This window comes from Colossoma macropomum, unplaced genomic scaffold, assembly GCF_904425465.1.
Source record: "Colossoma macropomum unplaced genomic scaffold, Colossoma_macropomum, whole genome shotgun sequence".
Taxonomy (NCBI): Eukaryota; Metazoa; Chordata; class Actinopteri; order Characiformes; family Serrasalmidae; genus Colossoma; species Colossoma macropomum.
Genome location: NW_023494797.1, coordinates 15,891,337 through 15,919,002, shown reverse-complemented (window position 1 = coordinate 15,919,002; position 27,666 = coordinate 15,891,337). Strand labels below are relative to the sequence as shown.

General features: G+C 42.1%; 1 protein-coding gene across 2 annotated transcripts in view; it reads left to right on the top strand.

The window, feature by feature from the left end:
• Window positions 1-27,343, top strand: part of LOC118817607 (E3 ubiquitin-protein ligase RNF166) — a 39,770-nt gene extending 12,427 nt beyond the window's left edge. The window contains exons 1-6 of one of the 2 annotated variants that reach the window (XM_036584429.1): window positions 11,970-12,051; window positions 12,787-12,788; window positions 13,594-13,706; window positions 18,936-19,050; window positions 20,945-21,052; window positions 21,455-27,343. In XM_036584429.1, the coding sequence (XP_036440322.1) occupies window positions 13,609-13,706; window positions 18,936-19,050; window positions 20,945-21,052; window positions 21,455-21,520 (387 nt within the window). In that variant the 5' untranslated portion in view covers window positions 11,970-12,051; window positions 12,787-12,788; window positions 13,594-13,608 and the 3' untranslated portion in view covers window positions 21,521-27,343. Of the gene's footprint in view, window positions 1-11,894; window positions 12,052-12,786; window positions 12,789-13,593; window positions 13,707-18,935; window positions 19,051-20,944; window positions 21,053-21,454 lie in introns of those variants that run through there. The other variant, XM_036584428.1, reaches the window with a different exon arrangement.
• The last annotated feature ends 323 nt before the right edge of the window (window positions 27,344-27,666 follow it).

The window sequence follows — 27,666 nt, the reverse complement described above, 5'->3', positions numbered from 1 at the left end:
GAATTATTCACCGCAGCAAAATGAGATGGCAAAGCATGAATCCTGTTATGTAGAGAGAGGGAGAGACAGAGGGAGAGAGGGAGAAGGGATGGGGCGAGAGAGGAAGGGAGCCGCTGATGGAGGAGAGGCTACAGGCATGGCAGAAATTGGCTAAGCAAGCATTTAAAATGATGTTCAGACAGACAGACAGACCCAAACAAGGCTGTTTTTGGAGGAAACCCATTTATCATTGCCTTTGTCCTGTTGAACAAAACGCCACTCACTTCCACTCGGCTAATCACGGCCTGTTTAATTTGGTTAAAGTGAAAGCGATTATGCTTCACTCATAGAGAAAGGACGACGAGGCGCTTTTCCCCGGATTTTGTTTTGGCACGGTTTTAAAAACCGCTCTCCATCTGCGCGTATGCCTAAGATGAAAGCGCGGTGGGCGCAAAATTAATCATCAGCACATCAATTGAGCCTCATTTAGAATCATCACCGAACATAAACGAACACTTGTTTATCTGATGCTGCAGGGAAAAGGCCAGATGCTGATGTTTAGAATTGATCTGAAGCTTTCTGCACGCTGGAAGTGACCACTGCAGGCCAGAGTGGCTGGGAAATCCAAGGAGACGAAGGTAGCGCAGGGACACGCGTGTCATCCTCACCCAACCTCATCACACTGTTACATCATCATCTCACCCCTCCGTCTCGCTGAGGAGGTGATTTTGTCTGTGCACGTCTCCGCCTGTGGATAATACACCGATCAGGCATAACATTAAGCCCGCTTGCTTGTTTCTACGCTCATTGTCCATTTGTAGTTCTACAGTTACAGACTGTAGTCCATCTGTTTCTCTGCATACTTTGTTAGCCCCCTTTTACCCTGTTCTTCAGTGGTCAGCACCCCCATGGACCCTCACAGAGCAGGTACTATTTGGATGGTGGATCATTCTCAGCACTGCAGTAACACTGACGTGGTGGTGGTGTGTTAGTGTGTGTTGTGCTGGTCTGAGTGGTCACAGGAAGCTGCCCACTGGACGCTGTTGGCTGGATATTTTTGGTTGGTGGACTATTCTCAGTCCAGCAGTGACACTGAGGTGTTTAAGTTAACGTAATAATGCAAACAGTGCTTCAAAGGTGATAATCGCCATGTTGGGAAAGTGAACTGAGAGAACTAGGGGGCTACCCTGATTTTAAACAGCTTTCTAAATAATATTATCAGCTACTGTTGAGTATTTTCATCATTGAACATTCAAATGTTGTTGAATCTTATCTTAGCATGTGACTTAAGCTGTTATGATATTAAACGTCGGGTCGAACACTATAACAGTTACTGGTAACGGTAACATGATGCTGTTATATTACTGAACAAAATCTGCCATGACAGCACGACATCTGCTATGCCATGTCTGTAGTTTGGTTATGTCAGTGTTATGTAGCAGGTCAAGTCAAGTGTAGCGCAGATATCTTATGAAGTCAGTAACTGTAATGCTTTACATTACTTCATTATGGGGAAAATGTAACGACATTACTGTACCACATTACCCCCAACACTGATTACATAACTATAGAATTGATTATATTGTTTAGCTGTATATAGTCGATTATGTGAACAACATACACAGCAGAGCTCATTCAGATAATAAATGAACTATATGGCCAAAAGTACAAAAGACACCCCTACTAATTATTTAGTTCGTGTTTTTAGCCACACTCATTGCTAACAGGTGTAAAATCAAGCATGTAGCCATTGGCAGCGGAACGGGTCGAGAGTTTGGTGACTTTAAAATGGTACAGTTGTGGGATGCCACCTTTGCCTAGCCAGTTTGTGAAGTTTCTGCCCTGCTTGATCTGTCCCGGACAACTGTAAGTGCTATTATTGTGAAATATAAGCGTCTAGGAGCAACAGTGAAGAGGCAGACCACACAAACTCACAGAGCTTGTGTGGTCGCAGAGGAAACTCGCAGAGGAGGCTCTGTTGCGTCACAGTTCCAAACTGCCTCTTGAAGCAACATCAGCACGAGTTGAGTGTCGGGAGCTTCATGACATGAGTTTCTATGGCCGAGCAGCTACACACAAGCCTAAGATCACTATGCGCAATGCCAAACGTCGGCTGGAGTGGTGTAAAGCACGCCACCACTGGGCTCTGGAGCAGTGGACGTGTGTTCTCTGGATGAATCATGCTTCAAAATCTGGTTTGATGGACGATTGTGGGTTTACCGGATGCCAGGAGAATCATATCTACTGGAATGCATAGTGCCAGTGGTAACATTTGGTGGAGGAGGGATAATGATCTGGGGTGGTTTTTCAGAGTTTGGGCCCCTTAGTTCCAGTGAAGGGCATTTCCTTTCTCCTCAATTTATTCGTATCCAATTCCACCCACTAGTTAGGACCCCCGCAGTCACATGATACCACCAGCGCTAAGAGAGCGAAGATTAGCACTGGCTTCCTCCGAGATCTGTGCGGCACCACCGCATCTTTTGGCAGTAGCATCACCAGGGATCGAACCAGTGAGGGCTAATATTAATGCTACAGCATATAAAGATATTTTAGAGAATTATTTGCTTCCATCGTTGTGGCAGCTGTTTGAGAAAGACCCTTTCCTGTTCCAGCATGACTGAGCCTCTGTGCTCAAAGTGAGCTCCATAAAGACATGGTTTGGTGTGGAGGAACTCCAGTGGCCTGCACAGAGCCCTGACCTCAACCCCCTTTGGGATGAATTAGGATGTCGATTGCAGGTCAAGCCTTCTCAGAGTCTGTTTTAACTGTAAAGAGGGGGCAACTCCATATGAATGTCCTTGCTTTTGGAATGTTATATCCAACAAACTCATATAGGTGTGATAGTCGGGCGTCCACAAACTTTTGGCCAGGTAGTGCAAGTCGCACTTGATTATACTGTGTTGACTTTATTAAAGTCATTTTTTGAGTGCGTTTGAGTGACACTGCACTGTAGACAGTCTATTTCTGTCCCGCCACGTCTCTCTGTGACATGAGCTGTGCTGAGAAATCCTCCCTTCAGAAGGCTCTTGTGAAATTTAGATGAGTGATGTTTTTGCCTGTCAGTTTTTCCTCTCAAGGCCTCAGGAAGTGATGGCTTGTTTGTTTTTGTTTTGTTTTTTGGACCAGCTCTGTGACAGGATGGTGCTGTTGAGGAGTGTGCATGTGAACTTATTCTCTACCATCAGTGGGTTGACCGGATCAGTGGCAGGACAGCATAAGGTCTTTGTTGGACAGTGCGGGAAGGTGGCGTGGTGGTCAGGTTTCATGGGAAAATCAGATCTGAGTAATTGATTCATTTTGTGCGAACGCTCTGAATGATTCAGATTGAGCATCATTCGTCAGCACTCAATATAAGTTTACATGAACGGCGGCGCGAGTGATGCAGTATAGAAAGATGGGATGCGATGTAAACAAGCAGCTTCATATTGAAAAGCGACCACAAAGACACCGACTGTAGGACTGTTTTCCTACATTCTTAACTTTTTAGGCTCGAAATCTTTGTGAGCCCCACCGTTGCGCATTCTGCTGTAAGTACACTGGTGCAAAATTAGTTTTCCTTGTATTCTTTGTGTGTTTGTTTTGATGTTTGCCTGAGAAGTTTGCCATCATATCCACCGAGACACCTGAGAGGGACTTTCCAGCTGTGGCTCAGAGGCTTATTGGACTGGCTGTTTGGGTGACACTACATCTCAGCTATTATGCAGCCTGGACCAGCCGCTTGAGTGATGCTGCATCCTGACTACGGGGCTCTCTGGACTGGGGACCTGATCGGCATGACATCGCAGCCTGGGCTGGCTGCTTGGTTGACGATGCACTGCAGCTGTGGGGCTGCCTGGACCGGTAGTGTTCGGCTGCATGAGCAGCGGTACACCGCAGCTACAAGGACTCTCGGGCCGGCCGCTTGGGTAACGTTGCACTGCGGCTATGAGGCTGCCTGGACTGGACTGGTGGTGTTCGGCTGCAGCAAAATGCTACCCCTTTGTGGCAAAGGACATCTTCGGCCTTCGAGGTTCCCCGGGCCGGCCTCATGTGTGATGCACCGTAGGATTCTTTCTGGGCTAGTTAAGTGACTCTACACTGTGGTCAGTGAAATTCCCTCCGCTAGCTGTGGGAACCGTGGAGTGCGTGTGTGCGTGTGTGCGTGTGCGTGTGTGCGTGTGCGTGTGTGCGTGTGCGTGTGTGTGTGTGTGTGTTCTGTGTTATGTATTGTTGATTATGTACTGTTTGTAAAACGTTCTTGACCAAGGGAAAGGCATGATGATGATGATGATGATGATGATCCAAAAGAGCATAATTGGTCTCTCTCTCTCTCTCTCTCTCTCTCTCTCTCTCTCTCTGGGTGGGTAGGATGGTGAAAAGTGAAGTGGCGCTATTGGTCTTGCATATTTAATTTGCATATTTTATGTAAAATTATGGTTTAAACTGAAGTTAATAAGCTAAGTTTCTACATGATCATAGAAGTGCAAGACATTTTTGTGCAGGACATGGGACAAACCTTCAGTTTCCTGTGAGATGTGGGACAAGCGGTCAGCCTTGCTGGAAGTTAGTGGGCTCTGCAGTACATTTTATTTTAATCAACCCTGAGGACAAAAAGAGAAGCAAGAATATAAGTCTATCATTGAGTATGTTTATATGCATATAATAATCCAATAACTGCAAATCAGATTATTGCAATAATTTGTTTATTATGTTTACAAGCGCTTCGGTAATCTGATCGTGAGAAAATTCCGGATCTGCATGAATCTCTCAACAATTGGATTTCTTTCTAAATACATGACATACCAGAGCTTAGCAGCTCGTCAGTAAACTCGCCGAGGAGGCGCAGCATGTGGCATAAAAAATTGCAGCAAGAAGTTTTAATTTTTTTAACATGGAGTCTCTTTGCTGGTAAACATTTCTTTGGCAGTTTATGTGGCTCCAAATACAGTGCAGTTGTAGCCTGTTTAGTGGTCGCTGTTTCTCGAGCAGCTCTGCTGTATCTGATTTTGTTTTTTCAGACACGCATGTGTAGGAAAATGCAAGGATATACATAAAATCCTGGGGCTTGGATTCACAAAAGTGTCTTAAGAAAGAAAATCTTCTTAAATGTGTGTTTTTTCTTAACTTCATTCTAAAGAAAAAAGTTGCGAGAAATTGTTATTTTTCAAATAACTTCTTAAGAATTGTTTTCTTTTCTTAACTTTTTTTTTTTAAGCCAATTTTCTTCCCAATTTAGTCATCTCCAATTCTACCCACTAGTCAGGACTCCCCCAATCACATACTACCAGCGCTAGGAGGGTGAAGGCTAACACAGGCTTCCTCTGAGACCTGTGACTGGACAGCTGAACGCACTCGGAGGAAAGCGCCAACCGCCAGACCTGTTACATCAGCTAACAGACGCCTGCACTGACTAGCATCGTGTTGAGTGATGGGGGGTGAAGGAGGGGCCATCCTACCCACCCAGAGAGAGCGAAGACAATTGTGCTCTCTTGGACTCCCGGCCACGGACGGCTGTAGCATCACCAGGGATCGAACTCACGATCTGCGCCACTCGGGAGCCCTTAACTATTTTCTTAGGAATATTTTTAAGAACAAGTGGTTTTCCTGAAAATAATGTTCTTAAATGTTGTCTTAACCTTACGACAGCTTCTTCCACCATCACCTCCAGTTCTTGTTTCCTAATTTTGTTTGATGTTTTTCCTCCATTTTGCTCCTCTGAGCGGATTAAACGAAATAACGTAAATAACAGTTATTCACATTCATTTGAGTTATACAAATTCAAACTGTATCTCGTGTTGTTTATGGTACACGGTAAAAATGCATAAGAAAACATTTTCTTAAGAAAAAAATTAAGATTATCTTAAGAGAGTGTTCGAGAACTTTTTAAGAACTGCATTTAAGAACATTTCTATGAACTTCATAAAGTCTTAACAACCTTGGCAAGTTTTTCCTAAAGCTTTCGTGAATCCGACCCCAGGTCCGATGTGAAACAACCGTGTAATTAACGAGTTATTACTCCTAAGTTTGTTGTGTTGAGCACATTCAAGTGTGTTCCTCCCTTGTGTAGCATCTCTGTCCGCTGTAGGAAATTGTATTGCGTTGCTTATCTCTCTCCTCATCTCCTCTTCTTTATAGATTTGCGTTTGACTCAGGGAGCCGTCTGAAGAGTGAAGATGACTCTGATTGAAGTATTTGAACAGAGGCTGTTCAAAGCAATGAGAGAGACAGACAGAGAGAGAGAGAGGGGGGGGAAGAGAGAGACAGAAGACAGAAATAACCTTCAAGACGTCTTTCTGACCAGCCTATAAATTCCCGTTACGATTACGATTCACTTTCATGATCACTTGGGGACAGATCCTGAGCGCTCTGTAATCATTGCCTCTCTGTGGCCTTGCAGGCCGTGTTGGTGTGAAATTGATTGTAGGTTTTAACTTAACTCTTGGTCTTGGGTCATTAGCATGCCGGAGGCGAGTAATGGGCTTGCTGTTTGAATCATTATGTTCAATACAAAATGGCCTGACTGGCATTTTTTGACTTGGCATCTGTGGACTTCCTCAGCTCTCTAGAGTGAGTTTGAACATGTATTCACAAGCTTTAACATGTACATCATTTACACTTACATTTTTGAAAACTGCCAGCAGACCCTGTGCTAAACAGGCATCTTCTAAAGCTGATCAGTGGTGTCCTATGTGCATTTCCACTATCAGCTCCCCCTCCCCAAAATATTGCTATGTGCAAACTAAGACTGCTGCCCATTTAATTGACACCATAACACTGGCACCCTCACCAGCATACTTTATGCAAACCAGCAAGCTTTGTCCAAAGCTGGATGAGTAGCCTTACGTTTGAGTAGCTGGTGTGGTTAAATAGTAGTGTTAGTGTAGCTGTAGACCTGCTTTCATGTCAGATCAGTGCGCAATATCAGCTTGTAGCATAACTAAAATGCATTTTGGGACTTATTCATTGCCAATTTCCACCTGCTAGTTAATTCCGTCCAATCACACAATGCTATCAAGCTGGTAGGATGATGGGAACTAGCACATGCATTCTCCAATACACACAAAGCATTGGGCAGAAAAACATTAGCACAGCATCCTTTGGCAGTTTAACGTGCTTGGAGGAGAACGTGTCTGTTACGAGAGTGGGCTCTCTCCCCAAACCTGCTGCCTCGCCAAACTCCGGACACCACTGAAACCAGAAAAGTGCAGGTTTATTTTCTTCAAAGGCTCAATCACAAGTTGGGACGTTGGGTTCAGGGACGAGCGTACGCCAAAATAATAAACAACGACTAATGATCACAACGCAAAACTAAAAATAAAACAAATGTATAGATGACTTCTCTAACTCCTTACATTACAATGACACTCATCCTCTACTTTCCCGAAGTTCACAAAGTCTAATAAAGTGGTCACAAATTCAACAAAACAAGGTAGAGTGTAGTGAAGAAGTGAGAAGGGTCCAGCTGCAGACCTCAAGAGCTCCGCTCTGCTGAGGAGCCAATCAAATTGCAGAACTCAGCTATTTCTGCTCGGAAATGAAAAGCTTCTCAAAACAGCTAGTCATGTAAATGAGCACTGCAAAAACACCATATAAGAATAGAATAAAAACAAGAGATACTTAATTTAATACAGGATTAAAACAAGAGATAAATACAACTAAAGATAAAATCCTGTATTTTCTATGGAAGCCAGTGAAGCGCATATGGTGGAATGTGTTCAAGGTGACGGTATTTTATATTGATTTTGCATTTAGATATGTCACATATTTAGATATTGAACAAATGTTGAATCAGCACAAAATCGATGTGCACAAATAAATCTATTCTGACATCGGATATCAATACTGATACAGAGTAATTTTGTTGTCTGTCTTTGCAAAATAAGTTGGTTTTAGTAAAATAATAATATTTGATGGACAGAAAGAACAGTTGAAGGTAAAGGTAAACAAGGTAATCGTCATGGTGTTACAGACCTTTTATTTTGACGGCTAGTTGCCACGTGTGACGTCACTGGCTCCTGAGCGGAACTAGAGTTCTGCAATTTGATTGGCTCCTCGGTGGAGCGGAGCTGCAGCTGAAGTCTTTTGGAAAGGTTCCGGACTGGTCTGGACAGGTGTTATTCCAGGTCAAGTTAGAGGGGAGAGAGACCTGAACGTCTCTCCAGGGAATGGCTCAGTGACCTCTTTTAAGGAGGGCGCCCCAAGTGGCCAATCACGTACCTGCACATAAAGGAACATACAAGAGGGAAAGCAAACAAATGGCCACAGACAAACACAAAGGAAGACTACTGCATTGAACTAACAGCATCTCACTGCGTGATGGAGGTGACAGAGAGCGAGGACAGTTTCTCTCTTGGACTCCACGGATGGCTGTGGCATCACTGGGGATTGAACATGCAATTTCCCAACATCAGGGCTTAAACGGTTGCACCACTTTGGAAGCCCGGAAGTTGTGATAGAGCATCAGCCTATAGTGTTAATGGGGATGTGCATTCTGACTCATTTTGATGTTCGAGTATCTGCAAGAGTTCATGACATCAGCACATTTATTTTTCGTGGTGGATAAGTAATTGAGGCCGACTCTTCAGATGAGCTGATGAGCTGATGAACCAACTAATAGAGCTGACAAATGTCACGTAGCGTTGAATGCTGATGAGGACTGCGCAGGGTATTTTCTCCTCAGTGGATGATGTGCCAACATGAAGGAAGGGCCTGGGTTCGATTCCCCGGCCGGGCGACCAGGGTCCTTTCAGTGTGGAGTCTGCATGTTCTCCCCGTGTCTGTGTGGGTTCCTCCCACAGTTCAAAGACATGCAGTCAGGCCAGTTGGACACACTAAATTGCCCCTCGGTCTGTGTGTGTGAATGTGTGAATGTGTGAATGTATATGTCTGTGTCTCTGCCCTGCAATGGACTGACAGCCTGTCCAGGGTGTTTCCTGCCCTCTGCCCAGTGACTTCTAAGAGCAACCGTTTACGCCCTGACTTAGATAATGTGTGCATGTGTGTGTTTCTGGACCTAGCTAACATCAGCCGGAGTAGCTAGCCTAGTTAGCGATACAGCTGTGCGACATGCTCACATTCAGGCACCGTACTTTCTCACAAATATGAGCAAAACCCTGACTTTTCACTGAATTGTTGGCCTGGATATTTTCTCAGTCTTACCATGATGAAACGTAGTGAATAGTGATCTCAGTATTTGAATACTGCCACCAAGTACATGAGTGCCCGTGCACATCACTAGTGTTTAGGCACCCTAATACTTAACAGACAATGCACAGTGCAAAGGCACAGTGTGAAAACGTACCGATAACAGAAGTGGCAAGTAGCCATGGTTTTTCTTCAGCTTTGTTTTTTTGCATGACTACATTTAACCTTGCAGGCTGCGACAAAGAGCAGTCTGCATACTGTATTCTCTGTGTCCCCTTGAGCTGTGGTAGAGCCTGCAACATATACATTCTTTTTCTCTTGCCGAGCAAGAACCCCGTAGCTACTTTTACGTGCTCTCTCTCTGTTTCACACATTCTGTCTCTCTCATATTCTCTTTGCCGTGCCCCGTTCTTTCTCTCCCTTCTTCGCTCTCCTATCATCCTCTCTTTCACTGGCTGCTGCATATATATATTTTCCATAGACAGTGATAGAGGAGCCTGCGTCTTGTGCCAGCCCTGGAGTCGACAAGCCTATAAAACGCAGCGCTGGGCTGGCGGAAAACCCCAGAATGATTCACGGCTTTAGCAGTCCCATAAACCCCAGGCTCATCCGTCAGAGAGGGACAGGGCGGCCGGCCCGCGCTCTCTATCCCGCTGCCCTCGCGCTGAGTCATGCCGACATGGAGGGCCTTGGCCAAGTGCTCCGTGCTCTCGTGAAGTTGTTTTGTGGCTCAGCCGCACAGACTTGTCAGTCAAAGCAGCAAAGAGCGTCGCTCCTCTGTGTCTGCAAAAATCTGCAAAGTGCGACGTGCATCTGTGAAAACTTTGAAGGACACTGAAGTCCTCAGAGATGTCCCTGGAGTGCAAATGCTACATAAAGTACTTACTTTGTTTGATGAAGTCACTTTTCATGACCAACTCAAAAAAATACGATTTTTTTGTGCAGCAGTGCTGTGCAAAAGTCAGAGACCGTCCTTAATGTACATATATATCGTGTTAAAAGGTCAATAAGTAGAAGTTTTCAGAAGAGATTTCAATCCACTTGCATAAGGAAGGAGAAAGTCAAAGGAAAATAAGTGGAAAAAATGTGAGTTTCCAAAATTGGAGTTCACAAAATGATTAAAAGCTGCAGAGAGAAATAAACTCCTAGCAACTACCTGGAAGACCTGGTAGATGCCAAAACTGCCCCCATCAGATAAACAGCACTTAAAGCTTTCATCTTTGAGAGAGAGGAGAAAATCAAGCTGCTTCAGATCTGAAAACATCCACAGGTGTTTCTGTCCATCCTTCCACTGTGAGAAGACGACTCAGCGCTGTGGGTCTGAAAGGATGTGTAAAGAAGAATATTTGCTCTAGAACACCAAACAGGACATCTGAGATCTGTTGAATCAGATTTTATGGACTGATGGATTTGTAATTGGGATTATTTGGATGGTGAGAAGCAGGAAATGCAACCAACTTCTAAGACTGAATTTTGGAGGTGTGAAAAAAAAATCCCTGCAGATTTCTTTAAACAACTTAAAGTCTCTTGAAATGAAAGGAACCTATAATAAAGGCAAATAGTGGACACACCAAATACCTAATTTATAAATGCATAATATTTAAAAATTAATATTATATTGAGGTGTTGAGGCATGTGTGTAATTTTCTCTGAAGTATGTTTTCTCTATTTTTCCTGATGCCAAAAAATGAAAACATGCGCTTGAAGGCTGTTTTGACTGGAAGTAATATAAAGGAAAAAAATGAAGCTTTTATAATCTCCATAGAAAAGCGCTGACCAATAGAATGAGATGCTCTGTAGCAGCCGGACATGTTTTAGGACTCTAAAGTCACAATGCCAAGCATGTCCAATGCCAAGCATGGGCTAGAGGGGTATAAAGCCCCCCATCATTGGGCTGTGGAGCAGTGGAACTGTGTTCTCTGGAGTGATGGAGCTCCATTTAACTCCATTCATCCTTTGGGATGAATCAGAATCATCTGAAACTGTAAATCCGAAACTGTTTTCTTTGGAGACTATGACTGTTTTGCCTGTCTGTGTCCTGCATGGGTTTAAAAAATACATTTTAGGCCAAAAAACTTCACAAAAAACAGTGTCTTAGTCATCAAGCAGCATATTCGTAACCATTTTGTGTAAGAACTTTCTTTGATGGAGCTTTTTGAAGCCAGATGTCTGGTTTCTGTCACCACCTTTGTGAACAATTCTTTAGAACGGAGCATTCAACCACTCAATGTCTTTGTTTAGCTATTTAATTATACAGACATTCTGAGAAATGGTGGATTTTCCCCTGCATGATCGGTCACAGAAATAACGTTTAAATACTGATGTTGTGAGTTTGTGGTCACACTTGCACCACACTGGCTCTTTCTTGTGAAATGAGGCCTTCGCAACTCGGTGCTTCCTATGTGTCACAGTTCAGGCTGCTGTAGATGAAGTGCAAAGAGCAACATAAGTGTGAAGTATGAGCCACCGCTTCATTGAAAATAGTGGTTTTGTTATGAACTGAAATGTTTTAGGACTCATTTTTTTATGCAGTGTACCTCAATTTGTTTTCTTCATTTTTTGTTTTGTTTTTTTTTTTAAATGTCCTTGAACTAGGATTATATAAAAGACTCAAAGGGGATTGGTGGGCTGTTATTTTTGGCTAAACTTGTCTTTCTTCATATTTTAAAAATGAAAGTCTTTGAAATAGATCGATATAAATGATTCAGAAGGAATGTGAATTCCTGTTCAGCTCCCAGTGGCACTGATGTTCGTTTGTGTGTGTGTGTGTGTGTGTGTGTGTGTGTGTGTAGGTTCTGCGGGGACTGTCTTCAGCCTTGTCTGCAGGTGACGTCCCCTCTCTGTCCCCTGTGCCGCATGCCTTTTGACCCAAAGAAAGTGGACAAGTCCTCCAGTGTGGAGAAGCAGCTCTCCTCTTACAAAGCCCCCTGCCGAGGGTGCAGCAAAAAAGTGAGTCTGCGCTAACGTGTGCACACGTACCGAAGAGAGTCCGCTAAAATTTGTCCTCCTGTCTTTGAGGAGTATTTCTGTTGAGTTCTGTGTTATTGTATTTGAATGCTGCTGTGTTCAAAGCCTTTACCTCAGAAACCAAAAGCCACTTAAATAAATTTGCCTTTGATATCATTTTCATGCTTCCCGTTTGGGTTACATGCATAGTTATTACACACATATATATATAGTACTGTGCAAAAGTTTTACACATCTGAGAAAATTAGAATTAAAATGCTATTTTTCTGGACAGTAAACATTTGCACAAATATTTAAACGAATACAGATATCATTAATGCAGTGTATTAAATTAAATTAATTAAATTAATACATAAATGAATACATTAAATTAATACAGTCAGTGTGTTCGTTTAGCCAAACCTTTTCTTATGGTAACCCAGTATTAACTGTAGTTCCAACACCTAGTTTGGCTAATGAATACTTCAGTGTAATAAATTAAATCTGCACTATGTAAGATTTGGGGATTTGGAGAACTCTCTGGTAAAATGTGTAATTACATGCAATTGCATGCGGAGAGAACTCAGTCAGAACTTGGTGAAGAACGTGTCTTCTGAGGATGTGAGTGAATTACCTGCTATTGTCATCCTATTTAGATTTTTTTCCATTTGAGACCTAAACAATGAGTCGGCCTTTCTTTTTGAGTCCGTGTTGTGTGTGTGATGTTAATACGTAAAGAAGTGTGGTCCAAAAAACTCCGTCAAAATCCGAACCGACGCCTCTGACTTATGAATTATTGTTTCAGGCTTTACAGGGCGACTCGCAGCAGCGCACGCACCATATTTCTTCTCCTGACTTGGTAATGCTGCTGCTTTAAATTTTGATGAAAAATCATACAAAGCAAAGCTTTAAGTGTGATGGTGATGGAATTGAACAAATCTGAGATTTAGAGGCTAGGGGCTTTCAGGAGGCATCTGGAGCCACACTTCAAACTAGCTCACAACACAGCAATGACTTTTCTGAAAATAAGAAATTCTTGTTACTTTTTTACTGTATTTGTGTTTATTTGCTTCTGTTCTAAAATATATGGAGTTTTTTGCAAGCTAAAGCACATTTATTGCCAAGATAACTGGTTTTAAACAACGTGCCTTGATGCCTGAGAATTCTGCACAATACTGTACACATATAAGGTCAAGCAAAAGTGTGAGTTCACCATAAAACATGGAAATAACTATCAAAACACTCTAAAAACAGTCATACCATGTACCACAGGTTCCCAGCCATGGTCTTGGAGCACACCTGTTCTGCACAGTGTAGTATTTTCCTTCTCTAACACACTCAGTTCAGCTCAGGAAGGGCTTGTTAATCAGCTGATTACTTGGATCAGGAGAGTTGGGGGCAGGGTAAATGTGCGGGGCAGGGGGGGGTTGCTCCAAGACAGGCATGATTGGGAACCTGTGCCAATAAAACTGGTGAATATTGCATTCTCACATTGAAGATGGAAAGCAAATTGCACTCTGTCTAACCTTCTTCGTCATATTCCAGGTCACACTGGTCAAAATGAGGTCACACATTTCATCTTGCACAAAGGTTCAGGAACAGATGGCCAACTGCCCAAAGTTCATGCCCGTGGTCCCCACTTCACAGCCTATTCCCAGGTGAGCATCAGAACTGCTTTAGAAGTAAATGAGGGAATCTTTTACTGTTATTTTTAAAGGTGTAATGATTTCAATAGAATTGTTAACAATTTGAAAATGTCTGTTGAAAACAGGGTCCTGAAATTTACAACCCCGATCTCCAATCTCGCCCGTCAGTCTCCTTTCAGAGTCTTCTACCGTTTGCTTTCTTTTGTGCCAACTGCTGTCAATTCTCAATACTAGGCAGAATAAAATGGGCGCGGCTTATGCACACTCCCACACTCCAAAGGCTGGGATTTTGTTTTCAACCTGTGGGCTGTGGTGGTACTGCTAGGGTGGCGTTAACAGCCTTTTTTAAACCTCGTTTAACTTCATTACACTATAAAGATAATAATCATTTTAAGTGTGACAAATGTTGTTGTTGTGATAATTATTTGCTAAAATAAAGCATCAAAATGACTTAAATATTTAAGACAAGCTCAGTGATTGGTCTGACAAAATGCATGACTGCTGTAACTGGCATAGCTAGTTAGATATATTTTCAGTGCCAGTCAGTGGAAAACGCTCTCTTTCTGACTGTATGCAATTCATTCATTATGGATAAATGTCTACAAACAGAAAAAATTGTGGATTTTTAAAATATTTGTGTGTACTATGTTGCATGATTACACTGTCAGGTAAAATTCAATAGACTGAAACACTGATTATTGTTATAATTGCTTGCATTTGAAATGATCAGTCTGGATAAATCTTTTTTTGGGCCACAGAAACTTTCAAAGTCAGTCATGTGAGCTGCAAGCTGCAAAAGGTTGGGAACCTCTGTTATAGAGGTGGCAGTTTTTGGGGCTTATTTTTTTAACGTTACATTGGTATCACTTTGGTCAGTTGGCACAGTGTAAAGTATATGTGTAAGTCCCACAAATTTCCCACAAACTCCCACAAATAGCCCAGACTAAGAGGTCATAGCCCAGATTTTCACATCTGCATTAAGCCACAGACATTCAATAACAATAACAACACACAGCATGGCCGTGTCTGTTAGCAAGTTTTGTTGTTATTTTAATGTGATTTCTCTTAAGTGGATTGGAACCGGACTGCTATTACTGAGGGAGCTCTGTGTTCAGCCAAATACAGAATACCATTCACGCCATAATTATTACTGTCAGACTGTAAAACTACACACACTGCAGATTCATACTGGATTAAAATCACTCCACAATTATTACTGTCAGACTGTAAAACTACACACTGCAGATTCATACTGGATTAAAATCACTCCACAATTATTACTGTCAGACTGTAAAACTACACACACTGCAGATTCATACTGGATTAAAATCCCTCCACAATTATTACTGTCAGACTGTAAAACTACACACACTGCAGATTCATACTGGATTAAAATCCCTCCACAATTATTACTGTCAGACTGTAAAACTACACACACTGCAGATTCATACTGGATTAAAATCCCTCCACAATTATTACCGTCAACTGCAATTTCCAAAATAGTCAGCCATTGCTGTAATAACAGCTTTGAACATTTATACATTAATTAAAGTTTCCACTAATGGACAGACATTTAGTGAGTGTTTTAGGGTTTTAATTGCTGCCTATTTGCTACACTTTTTAATATTTTTTGTGTTTTTTGTCATTAGTATATGTGTGTGTTTGTGTATATTTGTGTGTGTGTGTGTGTGTGTATGTGTGTGTGTGTGTGTGTGTGTGTGTGTGTGTGTGTGTGTGTCCGACAGCGTGTCTGAAAAATGAAAAACTTCTCGAATCTGAATTTCAAAGCCGTTTGTTACTCCGGGAGCGTGTAGTCCCGGAGAGCGCTGAACGCTGCAGAGAAATGCGAGTCATAACTAGCATTTCCCCACAGGCCCGCGTTCTCTTTAATGTATCAGCACAAAGGAGAACAACAACACAAACTCTGCAGGCTCTACATTCTCAAAACACACTCACACACACACACACTCCACATCAGCTCTGTTCCGCTGACACAGGAGAAACCAGCACATTCCCACTCCATGCCTGGGGACCCCCAACCCCACCCTGCACTACTTCACATTTTCTCTGCTTGGACACACGAGCTAAACAGTGTGTTACAGTAGGGAAAACTCTAGACTCCATGGGCCATCCTGGATAAAAGCCCTGTTTGAGCAGGATTAGTCTGTAATGGTCAGTTTGGAGTGATTTTGATCCAGTATGAATCTGCAGTGTGTGTAGTTTTACAGTATGACAGTAATAATTGTGGAGCGATTTTAATCCAGTGTGAATCTGCAGTGTGTGTAGTTTTTACAGTCTGACGGTAACAATTGTGGAGTGATTTTAATCCAGTATGAATCTGAAGTCTGACAGTAATAATTGTGGAGCGATTTTAATCCAGTATGAATCTGCAGTGTGTGTAGTTTTTACGGTCTGACAGTAATAATTGTGGAGCGATTTTAATCCAGTGTGAATCTGCAGTGTGTGTAGTTTTACAGTCTGACAGTAATAATTGTGGAGTGATTTTAATCCAGTATGAATCTGAAGTCTGACAGTAATAATTGTGGAGTGATTTTAATCCAGTATGAATCTGAAGTCTGACAGTAATAACTGTAAAGTGCTTTTGATTGAGGTTAGCTTGTGGGATGATTAGTTGATCAAAAATTTCATTCCAACTCATCCCAAAGGTATTGGATGGAGCTCCATCACTCCTGAGAACACAGTTCCACTGTGCCTCGCTCCCCTAATGGGGGGCTTTACACCCGTGCAGCTGATGCTTGGCATTGGGCGTGGTGACCTTAGACTTATAGTGGTTGCTCCAGAGCATCTAATTCTATTGGTCAGTGCTTTTCTATGGAGATACAAGCTGTCTGTGCAGTTAGTTTGTGTTTGTTCACAGTTCTTTCACCTTTCCCATACTGATGGATGACAAAAGGGTTTTCTATACATGTTTTGTCATATTTATACCTCAAGGAAACAGAAACTCAAACAACAAAGCACATTTTTTAGTTCTTTAAGGCTTCATCTAAAACAAGAGTATAGCATTTTTTTCTTAGACGTCTGATGGGATTTTGAGGTTTGTACGTTTTTAAACAGTTTTCTGTATTTATAATTCCTTGAAATGGGGAACAATGGGGATCAAAAGGTGCCAGAAATTCCAGAAACCTCTTTACCTACACTGTTAGAAATAAAGGTTCTGTGCAGGTACATATCTCTTCATCAAGATACATACAATGTAAATGTTCCCTCAAAGGTACAACAGTGGTTTTAAGGTCTAATTGTGAAGCTTAAATAAGTTTTTCCAGGTGAAAAGTTCATATTTGTACCTTTTCATAACCGAATGTTTTAAAACAGAACAGTAAAATAAAAGCCTGGAGACGAGACGGGGTGTGTGGAGTCAGTACAGCTTAGAAAATATCATTTCAGTGGATTATGGTTCAGTTATGTTCCTTGACTAAAGGTACTGAGATGTACCCTTGAGGGTCCTACCCCAGTGACAAGAGGGGTACTGCCCCAGAGACAGTTTAGTACCTTTATTTCTGAGAGTGTACAGCTCCGTAAACCCTTGTCCTTCTTTAGTTTTTTCCCATGGTCAGGCTAATGGACACAATATAGTCTATCCGTGTTAGTTTCCAGAGGCAGAACGCTCTGGGCCTCTTTCAGGCTGGTACTGGTAGCTGGACAGATCTTGTATCAAACACAGTGAAACTGACAAGTTAAAGATCCCTGCTTTCCTGGCAGTCAGATGTTTGGCTCTGGAGAAGAAATTGTTCCCATCCAAAAGTTTTTTCAGACATTCTCAGTGGATTCACAATATACTAATAGCCAGCCCACCAGCATTAACAGGGTAATTAAAAAGAACATAAAACTTACAGCTTTTGTTTACCACCATGGCATCGAATCAGAATGAGATTTATCATGTTCCCATGTTTTAGGGGTTGCTAATCCACTGCCATATTCAGGTGAAATGATGTGTGCTTCCTTTCCATGCGATTAAGAGCTCATTACAGCCCAGGCCTTTTGGATCAGTTTGTTCAGATTTGAAAGTGCAAAGTCGGCCTAAGCCCCACATCACAGCCTGGTTCAGATGCTGTGTGGATGTTGTTATATGTGCGTGCAGAATTAGTGATTTGTTCCCCAGCTGATCCATCACAGTTGTCAAGCTGGAGGAACGCAGCTGAAAATGTAAGAGCTGTAGAGTGAACTGCTGAAATGTGCAATATTATGGCCATTGTATTGTTGTATACACGGCTGTTGTAGGGGAGAGAGGTAATGAGATTTATTATTTTCTGGATAATTTTAAAAGTGTTTGATCAAAATTGTTTATTTTTATACACAAGAAACCTGCACATCTCTACACAAATGAAAATATAGGCCCAATCCCATTTCTTATTTTTACCCCTACCCCTTGTTTTCGAGTGTCACTTTGCCCCTTGGAACTGAGTTACAAGGGGTAGTGGTTGAAATCTTCCCCTATGAAATGGGACCCTCAAATAAAAAGAGCATTACTTCATTAACAGCTACCAGCGCTGCTCTGTAGGCGACCCTGCCAGTCTGCAGTGACAGCAGAGGAGGGTAAAGTTCAGCTCCTCATTGCTGGGCTTTAGTTACATTTAGGGCATCATATGATCTTCAAAGAGGGGGGCAATTATTTATTATCACCCACCACTAATTGTTCAGTGATAAGAAGCTGAAGTCAGATATTCACCAGCTTCTTGTTTTAATTTTTCCATTCCATCTTAAATGGTGCAGCAGTTCTGATGCCTGAGGTGCCCAAATGTAACATCTGCACCATTTAAGGTGGAACTGGTGGATCTTGATGTTTTTTCTTTTTTCCTTCATATCACTCTGTTTGGAATTTGCCTCTGAAAAACCTCAATTTGGAGGGCCATGTAGCCCTAACACTTCGCCCTACCCCTCTATCTCAAATATTTGACATTTGGTTAAAGTTATCTGGCTAACTAAGAAAACCTTTGGGTATTTTATAAAGCAGAGTTTTTTAGTTAGCCAGATAACTTAGGCCAAAAGTCAAATCTGTCCAGTAAGAGACGGATTAATGAACGTTCCCGCTGGACGGTCCCCACTTTAGGCTTAAATTATTCAGTTCACTTAGAAACTCTGATTTATTTGTATAGTGTCCAAAGTTAACTCCGAGTAGTGTAATGGAACATTTCTCTGTATAAATGGAGGCTTTTCTGGAGCTGAGGGCTGTAGGCTGGGTCCTAGTGGATGAAAAGCTGACACTCTTTTCCTTGCTCGCAGCAATATTCCGAACAGATCGACATTTGTGTGCCCCTACTGCGGAGCTCGAAACCTGGACCAACAAGAGCTGGTGAAGCACTGCATGGAAAACCACCGCAACGACCCCAACAAAGTGGTGAGTGCAGAGATGACCACTTAGCCTGAAGCTGGTTAGAAGATCTCCTTTCACTCACTCAAAATTACATGTAGAGCTGTTTTGTACAAAAAAAGGCCAAAGAAAGAAACTTTGTGGGTTGATGTCTGAGTGTGTTGGCTTAACCACTTCCAAAGCTCTCCTTGATGAAGCCCAGTATTTACAGTTACCATCCAAGACTTATCTAATGTATCCTTGGCTAAATTTTATCAGGTGTGCCGCTAATGGAATTTAACAAAGCCCTGAGTTCAGAGAGGTCATGAACCAAACCTAGCTGTAAAAAAATTAAATGTTAGAATGATAAACAGAGCTGTAGATGATTCTAAAGTGATTGAGAGAGATGGATAACAAAATCTCCACATTTATCTTAATTCTGTGACGAGGACTAAGTGATTCTGCTCCAGAGCTCACAGTGAGAAGGCTGATGTAAATGTCCATCAGATGGATGGATGCAAAACTGTTCTTGCATCAACATTCCTACAGTGTGGGAGCTGATAAATGTTCCATGGTCTCATTTATGGCCACAGTGTTCAGCCAGTCCAGTCATACACTGTAATGTTTGTTACTTTCTGTGTTCAGTTAAGGATACATCAATAAAGAAAGAGCATAATGTGACCAAACTATTGCTGACCACACTATTGGAACCACACTACCACTACATGACCAATCACAGTCAGGCGTAAGACTCAGAATAAACATTGTAGTGGTTAGGACCAATCACAGTCAGGGTTAGGTTGCCGCACAAACTAAAATAACTGAGTTGTTTTGGCCAAGAATACATCATTTTGCTTCGAAAGGTCATTTTTTTTTTTGACTTACACCGATCAGGCATAACATTCTGACCACCTCCTTGTTTCTATGCTCATTGTCCGTTTTATCAGCTCCACTTACTATATAGGAGCACTTTGTAGTTCTACAGTTACAGACTGTAGTCCATCTGTTTCTCTGCATACTTTGTTAGCCCCCTTTTACCCTGTTCTTCAGTGGTCATCTACAAGTTGGACTGACAGGGTAGGAGTGTCTAATTGAGTGGAGCACTGCAGTAACACCGACGTGGTGGTGGTGTGTTAGTAGTGTGTGAGTGGATCAGACACAGCAGTGCTGCTGGAGTTTTTAAACACTGTGTCCACTCACTGTCCAGTCTATTAGACACTCCTACCTTGTCAGTCCACCTTGTAGATGTAAAGTCAGAGACGATAGCTCATCTGCTGCTGCACAGTTTGTGTTGGTCATCCTCTAGTCCTTCATCGGTGGTCACAGGACCCTGCCCACAGGACGCTGTTGGCTGGACATTTTTGGTTGGTGGACTATTCTCAGTCCAGCAGTGACACTGAGGTGTTTAGAAACTCCAGCAGCACTGCTGTGTCTGATCCACTCGTACCAGCACAACACACACTAACACACCACGTCAGTGTTACTGCAGTGCTGAGAATGATCCACCACCCAAATAGTACCTGCTGGTCCATGGGGGTCCTGACCACTGAAGAACAGGGTAAAAGGGGGCTAACAAAGTATGCAGAGAAACAGATGGACTACAGTCTGTAACTGTAGAACTACAAAGTGTACCTATATAGTAAGTGGAGCTGATAAAATGGACAATGAGTGTAGAAACAAGGAGGTGGTCACAATGTTATGCCTGATCAGTGTATATTGCTGGCTTTAGAGGTCTCAGAATGAAGGATGATGGGATTAGGACCGGTCACTGTCAGGGAGGAGGTCTCAGAATCAACAACACAGTGATTAAGACCAATTGCAGTCAGGGTTAGGTTACCGCACAGACATTGTTGTGCTTCAAAGTATTGTTTTTATGTATGATGTATACTGCTAGCTTTAGAGTCACATTTGAGCTGTAAGTAAGTGTGACTTCTGTGGTCAGGTGTGTCCGGTGTGTTCTGCCATGCCCTGGGGTGACCCCAGCTACAAGAGCTCCAACTTCCTGCAGCATCTCCTGCACCGGCACAAGTTCTCCTATGACACATTTGTGGTGAGAAGCAACACACAAACGCACAGGGCTAAAGGAGAAAGCTAGTTAGCTGAAATGGGACACTTTAGTAATCAGTTAAGGCTGTATGGACTAGCATGACCGCAGTGTTTTAGTTGTATTTTTCACCACTGTCCATTTTGATTACTCCTTACTTCCAATCTGCAAGGTTTCCATATTGGTATCAGAAAAAGATATGACCTCTATTAATGAGTATAAAACTCGAACAGTGTTAATATTACATACGTTCTTGCTCTATTACAATGAATAGTCAACTAATTTATTAAGAGTTAATCTTTATACTTAAATAGCACACACAGCACACTTAAGCAGTTAAGTGTGTAATAAATAATTAATTTGTAGAGTCTGAAATGTTTCCTTTTTTAACTGTGTTTGTTCATGCAGGACTACAGTATTGATGAAGAGGCAGCACTGCAGGCAGCACTGGCCCTCTCTCTGTCTGAGAACTGAGACCCAGCAGCCTCCACCAATCAGCAAACGCCTCCCCCAACTTCTCTGCCAATCAGCACCATCCACCCGACCTCCACTTCCAATCAGCATTACCTCCCCCGACTTCTCTGCCAATCAGCACCACTTCTCCCAAGTTCTCCACCAATCAGCACCACCTTCCCCATCTTTTCCGCCAATCAGCACCATCTACCCTAACTCCTTTTCCAATGAGCATCACCTCCCCAGCTTCTGCACCAATCAGTACCATCCCCCCAACTTCTCCACCAATCAGGACCATTTACCCTAACTCCTCTTCCATCAGCATGCCCTTCCCCAACTTCTCCACCAGTCAGCACCACCTCCCCAACTTCTCCACCAGTCAGCACCATCTACCCTAAGTCCTTTTCCAGTGAGCACCACCTCCCCAACTTCTCCACCAATCAGCACTATCTACCCTAACTCCTCCTCTAATCAGCATCACCTCCCCCTAGTCCTTCCCCAGTCAGCACCATTTTCCTCAGCTTCTCCGCCAATCACCCGCCTACTCATCCATCTCCTCCACACTGTGGCCATATGAAGGATGATCTTTTAGATCCTCTTTTAACCCCAACACCCCCTTTCATTCACTTCTCTCGCTCTTTCTTTCTTTCTTTCTTTCTTTCTTTTCTTCCTTTCTTATAGTCCGTTCCCTCTGTCTCTCGTCCTACCTCTCTCTTTCTCTCTGTTTCAGCAATCTGTGCACCAGGTAGCTGCTCCACTGCTCTGTACCTGGCGTGCCAGTCACATGATGCTGGTCACATGATCTCACATTATCTGGGCAGTAACTGCTGTAGTCAATAACAATAGCATGACTTCACGACTTTCTTATCTTTGGAATATAACACAAAAAGCGTGGATTCACGTTTATGAAGGAAAAAAGGATGGACATCATCATCAATTCCGTTTCACTTCCACATTTTCCCCCTTTCTTTCTGTGTATTTTCCCTCTCTTTCTCTCTCAAACATGGACAGATGGCGGCTCGAGCAGGAAAAGCCGTCACATTTCTTGCACGTTCTGCTGGATGAGAGCGTTATTACGGGCTTGGATGATGTGTTTGTGTTGGCTGCGGTCACTAAGCTGGCACTGATGGCCTTGTGCCAGCCACCCCGTTATTACCATGGTGACTGATTTCATGATGAATGCCTAAGACTCATATTCAGCACTGAGAGAAAGAGAGAGAGAGAGAGAGAGAGAGAGAGAGAGACAGAGCAGCTCTCCAGACTGTACATTATTTTACTGTGAGCAGGAAGAAACCGAGTTAAATGTTTATAATATACACTGGGAGGTTTTACCTTGTGGGGATGATTATTCAGCTTTAGGCAATACCGGTACAGCACAGAGAGAAGGAGCTGATTCAGTGTTCACCCTGTCCCGACACCGACATGTTCTGTTTTAGGCCGTCACAAAACAATCTCTCTCCCCCACTTTTTTTAAATCGTCGTGGATACTTGCACTTCTCATGGTTTTTCTACATGACTGAATTCTAGTACTGATGTTGTTTTATAGTTCTCTGACAGGATACTAGTACTGCATTTACTTTTCTCTCTGCTCTTAACTGGTTACCTTGCTACAATAATATTTTTTATGAAGCATCAGATTAGAAGAAAATATATATTTTTGGAAAAACGTTTCAGTTTCAAATGGTGCACTAATACTGAGGAAGTACACTCGTTGAACTCCTGGGGATGTGTTCATTTGTTTTACCTTCTTTTTATATTGGAGGTCAAGGAAAGACTGCGGAGGGCATGTAGTCGCGAAGCTCGACCACTAGGTGGCACTTGGCTATAAGCGTTAGCTTCATGGGAGGGCAAGCATGAACCACAGTCATTCAGAGCCCAGATTCGTGTGTCTATAAAGCTTGCATGATCGTTCCTAACCTTGTATAGTGTTGACAGATCTCTGATGCGGGTTATGGACGTTGTTGTATATGAACATTGACTGTTTTGCTTTCATACTTGTGGATTTGTCACAAAAATGAAAGGATTAGGTGTGGTCAGGTGTTAGCCAGTGCTGCTGTATTCTGCTTGGTGGTGCTGGAGACTTGATTAGCTCTCTTGGCAACAGAAGGCAAGGCCTTTAGGGTTGGGCTCAACCCAGGATCAGGCAAAAGCCTGAGTCTGATTAGAACTCACAAGGCCTTGATTTATTGTGTTCTGATGAATATTGAGGCATTTCAAACTAGCCTGTATATGGTATTCATATTAAAGGGACATTCCAGTCTACAACTAGCTTATGTTATCTGTCTGATTATGTAGTGTTGTGTAGTGCAGCACCTCTTGGCCTCATTGGTTTAACAGAATTCCCACTTTTATATCATTCCTTTTCTTCCTCCTTCACTGTTGTCTCACAATGTCCTTCATCCCCCTGATCTTAAATGAGATTTCCATTGATTTTCAAAATTTCTGCATAGTTAAGTGGGTAAGATGTAAACAAAGCCGTTCAGAGTGGTTTGGTGTAAAATGCTCCGTTCTAGAGAAACTTGCTGAGTCAGAATTGTTCACAGTGGTGGCGATAGGAACCAGACGTCTGAAGAGTTTAAAGCCAGTTTGAGTTGTCAAGTTTCTCTAGAATGAAGCATTTAAAAGTGGGTACTCTCTGAATGACTGTTGACCTTGAATTATATGGAAATTTTGCAGATGGATGAGATTAGTTTTAGCATGAGGAGGTGAGGTGATGTAATTATTACTGGTCAATCTCAGTAATTGTGTTCCCCTCTTAATCAGGTATATCAGGCATTTGTACAGATTTGATGCTCCCGTGTGAGTAAAGATTCCAGTGGCTTTCACCTGTTATAAAATGAACCATAGAAATAATAGCATTTTCTTGTAATATCTCTGGCCTGGATCAATCAAATACATATTGTATTACACTGACAACAGTGGTTTTCTGTGCTGAATTATGTTGAATATTGGTAATGGCAATACGAATGACATAATGCATTCGCTTAAATAGCTTGGTAAATGGTTAGGTTAAACGGAGTTATGATTATTAAAATGTTTGAACATGTTTTCCACTTGAATTTTTGCGTATGGAGCCTTTTTGGTGTGACGTCAGTGCGTAAATTGAGAAGCCGCTCTCATCTCCGTAATTTATACTGGTGTGTCTTATCCGTCCTGAGGTTAAATTACATTTCTCCATACTACTCTACAATCAGTAAAAATCTCTACAAATACTGACCATCAGCTGCTGATCTAGAGACTATTAAATGTATTCGTGATCTTGCACCAACCTTGTTTTCATTGTTATTCAAAGGCTACAAAAGGAATAACTCAGCCTGGCTCACCCCAAAGCACTTGTTGTCTTTTAAAATGCACTTCCACCTTCAAGATACATCATTGTTAAGGAGCATTTTTAGCCTTTCAAGCTGCAAATCTTCCTTTAGAGGCTACTATGGCCCTGCTGTAATAGGGGTGTAGGCATATTTACAACACGTAGCGATAGTTATATTTTTCATTTTGGCTGGAGTGTCCCTTTAAGAGGAGCTTGGAAAGGTAATGACTGGGAAAATGTTTGTTACTGGCGGACCCTTTTCTGCTCATCTCTCCAGCATATTTAATTTAGCTTTAGTTAATCAAACTTCCCAAGCGTGTCACAATCGTATCGTATTATGTCTGTTTAAATTGATGGCACAGTTCTGAAATCAATTTGTTCCCAGCAAAGATTTGCAGCCTGGCCGCCTGCAGAGAAGTGACTCAACGTGAATGCAATGTATTTGGAAAAATGAGAGAAAAAAAAAAAAAGAATTCATTGCTGTGAGATATACAAGATATTTACTTCTTGCTCTTTGTAATCATTCGGAGTGCTTTTTAATCATTTAGAGTGATCACACTTGATTTCCTTTAAGAAAAGCCTGTAAGTGGCTTATTCTTTAAAGAGCACTTGGTTCGTGTTGGTCTGTGGTGTTTTATCTCGCTTAAAGAATACAGTGTTTGTAATTTGACGTGTACATGTGCTGATAAGGAGGTAGGAGCTTCACTGTGAGCTCTGCTGGAACTGCCATGTGTGAAGCCCATAGGATTTACTGGCTTTGTTTGGTGGAGTTTGTTAGCTGATGCTCTGCTTTTTAAGAGGGTGTTAGGGGGAAAAATCTGAAAAAAATTGTTGTACATATAAATAGCAGGCTTAAGAGTTTTTGCCTCATTATTGTGGCGTAGGCTTAAATCCTAATGAAGGTGGGATCACCTTCGTTTTTATGAAGCAGCATGTTAAAAAACATTGCACCTTGACTCAAATGTCTTGAAGAATGAGTAGGAATTTTGTTCCAGTGTTTTACTTTGGCTAAGTACTGCCAATTGTGTTTTACAGCAGTCACAAAAGTGTGTTACATTGTTGTTCTATGGAAAAAGGGAGGATAAAACGGAAGGTTGGTTTTTGGTGAGAATGCTGCTGCACAAGTAGCTGTCGTTTTTCTGTGGTGATGAGTTACGTTTGACATTTACAGCCAACGGTGTTGTGGCAAACATCACTCAGTTCCCAAGAATAGTTGGGACAGTGTGTGAAATGCAAATTAAAAACAGAAAGCAGTGATTTGCAAATGCACTCTGACTTGTTTTCAAATGACAGCAGTACAAAGACAAGATATTTAACATCCAATTAATTTTTTATTTTTTATTTTTGACTCTCTGAAATCAATGCTGACACGATCCACAGTGGTTAGGGACAGGAGCAAGTTATTACTAGGAAAGTTGTAAATAAACACCATCCACAAATCCAAGTTAAGACGGTCAGAGGAAGTCGTATGTCAAAAGCATCCAGAAACGCCGCCGACTTCTCTGGGCTCAAGCTTATCTGAAATAGACTAGCATAAAGTATAATTGTGCTTTGTGGTCTGAAGAGTCAACCTTTCAAATTATATAAGGAAATAATGGATGTTGAGTTCGGCCAAAAACAAAAAGGATCCAGATTGTTACCAGCATAAAGTCTGCCATGGAATGAGGGGTTTTAGCGGATGACTTTCTCATCTGTGAAAGCACCATTAAAACTGAAAGATAAATGTACACATTTTTGACGCCATCTTTTTCAGGGACATCCATGCTTATTTCAACATGACTGCGCCAAGAAACAAGTTAAAACAGCATGGCAGTGTAATCAGAGTGCAGGTGCTAGACTGACCTGCCTGCAGTTCAGACATTCTCCCATTGAAAATGTGTAAAACAGAATTTTCACTGCTGTCTGTAATAATTACCATTTCACAAACTGTCTCAACCATTTTGGAATTGAAGTTTGTAAAAAAAAAATATATATATATATAATAATAATAAATAAAACATCTTATTGTTCACACAGGAACGGCCTCTGGAAAAATGCGTTTGATGTGTTTGTGGGTTAATGTTCAGCTGGCATTATGAAAATGCCAATAAGGATTTTATAGAAGCGCATGATGTGGGTTTTATAACCTCATGTACTCATGATGTTTAAGCCTTGAGTGAATTTGGACTGAAAATGCTTCTGAAAGCTTTGAAAGCTTCTCTCGCTGTGTAACTAGGTAACGTCCTGCGACTGATCGACCCATCCCCCCAAACTTTTTTTACTCATTTATTATTGATGCTATTTTCTATGTGTTTGTAAAATACCACGTGCAGATAATATCCATGTTCACAGCTGTAGCATAACATGTAGGTTTTTAAACTTAAACTTTTTGATATTGTACTCCCTTTTCTTCTGTTCTCGTCCCCCCCTTTGAGAATGATCCTGCAAATGTACAATTTTCATGTTTTTTGTAATTCTAACATTGTCACTGTACATCATATACAAGCTTCTGTGTCTCTTGCAATTGTGGGACTGGAATCGAACTGGGTTGGCCAGAGCTGACCGTAAACAGTGGACTATAAATTGACCACAATGCTAGAGGAATCAAGATCACATACCGTATCCCCTGGGACTCATGAATGAACAAGGACTTGCTGGGCGTCAGTGGCTCGGGAATAATGCTGGAATGCGTGAGGAGATGTGCTTTTGGACTTGGAGCCACTGCTTGCTCACCAGGAACCTTTCTCCTTCCTCTTCTATGGGCCTGAAGCAGGTGGAGCTGGGTATTGTACTCCACTGTGGCCAGCTGAGGGCACTGTAGCTGCTAGCAGTGGTTTTTGGAGCAGGCCTGGCCCAGCACCGTGGTTTTCCCTTCTAA